The following is a 3,621-nucleotide window of genomic DNA, read 5'->3' as shown; positions in this document are numbered from 1 at the left end:
GGCTGAGGGCGAGCCCGGCCTCCACACGGGCCACACAAAAGAAGTAAGCAGCCTGCCTCTTCAGCTGACTCGCCGCGAACACTTCCAAGCCCCATCTTCACGGAGAACACAGCTTCAAAATCGTTGTACCGCCATAAAGGTGGAAGACCATCTCCCAAAGGCAGCAGCAGCCGTAGCAACAGCTGCTTGAGGGTAAGCAGGGTTCCACATCGTACCCTCTGCAGACTCCAGGCAGTGGCATTGGTCACTGGTGGCATCGCTCTTACCGGGCACAGCTAGGCTCATCCTTTGCCTTCTGATCACAGTTCTGACACCCGAACTGAAGCCTTCCAAATGCTGTAGACCCATGCCTGTTGAAATGAACAGGCAAGCAGATTATGCTGAAGACTCTTGTGCTGTGAATAATACATAGACAAGAAATTATCGTTTCTTTATTAAGTGAAAATTGGATGCCACTTTACCTTAGTGGAATTTAATAAAGCCTCCCAAACTTACTATTTCATGGGGAAAATGCAAGGGTCTGAAACCTCAGAAAGCTTTCTGCAATAAAATGATGGACACACGGCCATCGGCTCAAAGGTTTGACTTCAAACGAGTGAGACCAAAATTAAGATTTCATCAGAAAGCAGGTCTTAGTCAGGACCCAGGGAAAGGATTCAAGCAAAGCAGTTAAAAAAAAAAAAAATCTAACAATAGTGGAATGTAAAAAAGACAGAAGAATAAATTATATAAGTTTTCTATTTCTATCTAAAGACCAATTACAGTTAATTTGCAGAATTAGGTGAATTATCTTGTCTGTAACGATGCAGGTCTTTTTAAAATCACTGGTAACCAAATCCCAAAGGTATTGGCTTTTGCAGTACACCAGATCACAAACCTAGCCCAACCACACCGAGTCCTTTATGATTCTTTTATCTAGCAAAGGGCAGCTGCATATTCCCTTTTACTTCAGATGAGCTACAGTAAGTACCAGAACTCTCTGAGGATGTGCCAATCAACCACACGCGTGCACCAGAAAGGGAATGGCATTAGAGGATAGACATGCATTTCTTCTGTTTTATCACCCCTGTGTATCTGGAGTGGATTTGAACCAGTGGTATTTTTTTCACCCAGATGCCCATAGATGTTCCTCCATCCAGTTCATTAAGAAAAATAAGAATGTACAAGAATTGCCATTTTATCATTAACGATGGTTAATATCGAATATCTCAAAACACACAAGATCTCTGCAATAGGCACATATGGGAAAACCTGACTCATTAATGTCTTACCTTAATTCCTACTTGAAATTGGTTTATTTCATAACGCATTAGGCTTTATTCTTTCCAAATCAATTTACAGCAAATGCCTTCAACCAGATGCACGTTTTAGAACAAAGTTACTAAATTGATCCCTCTTAGTCAATAATGAAATTAATATCCTTTAGTAAGAGGCACACAGTCCAAAATTTTCACTTAACAGACAAGCAAATTAAAAATTGGTTTCTCTCTCAGTTCATTTCCTAGTTCTTCTCTGGCAGGAACTTACACATCTTCCTTACATCACTTGTTGTCCTGTTTCCTCTTACTCAGTCCATCCTAAGGGAAATAAACATAGTACACACTTTTCAAGAAGAGACCGGTTAGAAACTACATGCAGATGATAACTTTTGCTTTGAAAGCCCATCAACCACTTCACAGATGACAACACTGTTGAGTCTGCCAGCCCAGTATTTAGTATTTAGCTTTATCTGAAGTCCAGAGCTCCTCAAGCTCCATTGGTAGTTTTACTTCAAAACTGCGTATCGCAAGTATCACCATGTTCCAGTATTTAAAAGGTGGATACAAAGAAGATGGAGACTCCCTTTTTACAAGGAGTCACATGGAAAAGACGAGGGGTAATGGGTACAAGTTACTCCTGGGAAGATTCCAATTAGACACGAGGAAAGTTTTTCACAATGAGAACAATCAGCCATCGGAATAATCTCCCCAGGGAAGTGGTGGATTCCCCAACATTGGACACTTTTAAGATGCAGCTGGACAGGGTGCTGGGCCGTCTTGTCTAGACTGTGTTTCTGCTAAGAAAGGTTGGACCAGATGATCCTTGAGGTCCCTTCCAACCTGGTATTCTATGAAGTGTCCTCAGAAGTCTGTGAGCAGCATTTTGTGTCAGGTAATACTATGTCTCAGGCAAAAGCTCAGCAAACTTAGTATTCCTTTTTCATCTGTGAGGACTAAGCATTATTTCCATGACTAACCTAGAAACTGGAACCAGAAGAAACAAAGAGTGTAAGTGGTGATGAAGCTAGCCTAAAATATTTAGTAACTTAGTTCATGAGTTTTTCTGATACTCTACTTGAGTCAGACAGCTGGATGAAATGGAACATGACTATTTGTGTAGATTCTGATGCATGCACAGCAGTCACTTCAGTCTTACAAAGTTATTTTTATTTAGCAATTGCTTCTTCAACAGTTATTCCATTATTAAGATTCTTCTTAAATAAAAATTCTGCTTTCCATAAAAAAAGCTATAATTAACAAAAGTCACTTTCTCTTTTTCTTCACCTCATTTTCTGAAATGACGTAGAAGGAACAGCACGCTTAGAAGAGCCAGATTCTTCCTCATTTTCATGGAGACGCTTTCTTGTTGTGGTTGGCTAAAAGAAAGATACAGCAGGATGGCTACATGAAATCAGGTAAGACAGAGCCTAACTGTTTTGCTTGCTACAGAATTACAGATGTTGGATAAAGTCTCCTTTCTGTGAGCAAAAAAGCAGCATGACTAACAAATGTTTCTCTACCAAGATCTATCTAATGATATTTGATCCTTCTCATATAAGACACTGCCCCCAGCTTTATCTTCCGCTACTGTTTAAAATTCTCCTAATGAGCATCTGATAATGAATGTCACAATAGCATTCTAAACTTTCACTAACATGAGAATTTTTCCTTGACTACTGAACATTTGTGACTTGAATCCATCAAAACATACATGTTCAACAATTTAATTTTAAATATATGAATAATCCTTTAAAGTGTAGGAGACACTTTCTATACATTTAAACAGTGTCTTGCCAAAGCACAGAAGTCCATTGCTTCTATTCAGAAGGCAGAGATAATTAGCAGACTGCTACATAGAGAAATGGGCATTTTGGCTGTAAGTCCTCAAAATTAATTGATTTTCTTATTATGGATTACTTCAAAATCTATTTTCTCTATGCATCAAGTATTAATCTTCAAATAATCTGTTACACATACCATTTTTGATGTTTGTGGTGGATTCATATTGGCACGTGTCTGAGCAAGTAGCTGTTGAAATGTATTCTTCATACACTCATCCTGTGAAAAAAAGCAGTAACTCTAAGTAGTATATGGAATATTTAAGGGAAAAGCCTACATTTTGGCTAACGAAATGGATCAGCAATTAAAGAATGAATGAATAAAGGAGAAAAGGCGGTTCCCCCACTTCCCCCCAAATAAACACCTTCCTAATATGGCTTCACCAAGGCCAAGTCTTGCCTGATCAACCTAGTGGCCTTCTATGACGGAGTGACTACATCAGTGGACAAGGGAAGAGCTACGGATGTCATCTGGACTTCTTAAGGCCTTTGACACGGTCCACCACAACATCCTTCTCTCTAAA

The 3,621-nt window shown here is 39.4% G+C and overlaps 2 protein-coding genes across 2 annotated transcripts in view; both read right to left on the bottom strand.

Moving 5' to 3' along the window:
• The window catches only part of TTC28 (tetratricopeptide repeat domain 28), a 198,292-nt gene extending 198,035 nt beyond the window's left edge, over positions 1-257 (bottom strand). Inside the window, exon 1 of the mRNA XM_009282825.2 lies at positions 57-257. Coding sequence (XP_009281100.1) covers positions 57-257 — 201 coding nt within the window. The remainder of the gene's footprint in view (positions 1-56) is intronic.
• A 1,241-nt stretch (positions 258-1,498) lies between these two features.
• The window catches only part of CHEK2 (checkpoint kinase 2), a 20,455-nt gene continuing 18,332 nt past the window's right edge, over positions 1,499-3,621 (bottom strand). Inside the window, exons 13-15 of the mRNA XM_009282806.2 lie at positions 3,237-3,317; positions 2,544-2,635; positions 1,499-1,577 (exon numbers count right to left, since the gene is read on the bottom strand). Coding sequence (XP_009281081.2) covers positions 1,568-1,577; positions 2,544-2,635; positions 3,237-3,317 — 183 coding nt within the window. The 3' untranslated portion in view covers positions 1,499-1,567. The remainder of the gene's footprint in view (positions 1,578-2,543; positions 2,636-3,236; positions 3,318-3,621) is intronic.

The sequence above is a fragment of the Aptenodytes forsteri genome, unplaced genomic scaffold (assembly GCF_000699145.1).
Source record: "Aptenodytes forsteri isolate BGI_AS27 unplaced genomic scaffold, ASM69914v1 Scaffold550, whole genome shotgun sequence".
Taxonomy (NCBI): domain Eukaryota; kingdom Metazoa; phylum Chordata; class Aves; order Sphenisciformes; family Spheniscidae; genus Aptenodytes; species Aptenodytes forsteri.
The sequence above is the reverse complement of the archived record's forward strand: the minus strand, read 5'-3'. Positions and strand labels throughout refer to the sequence as shown.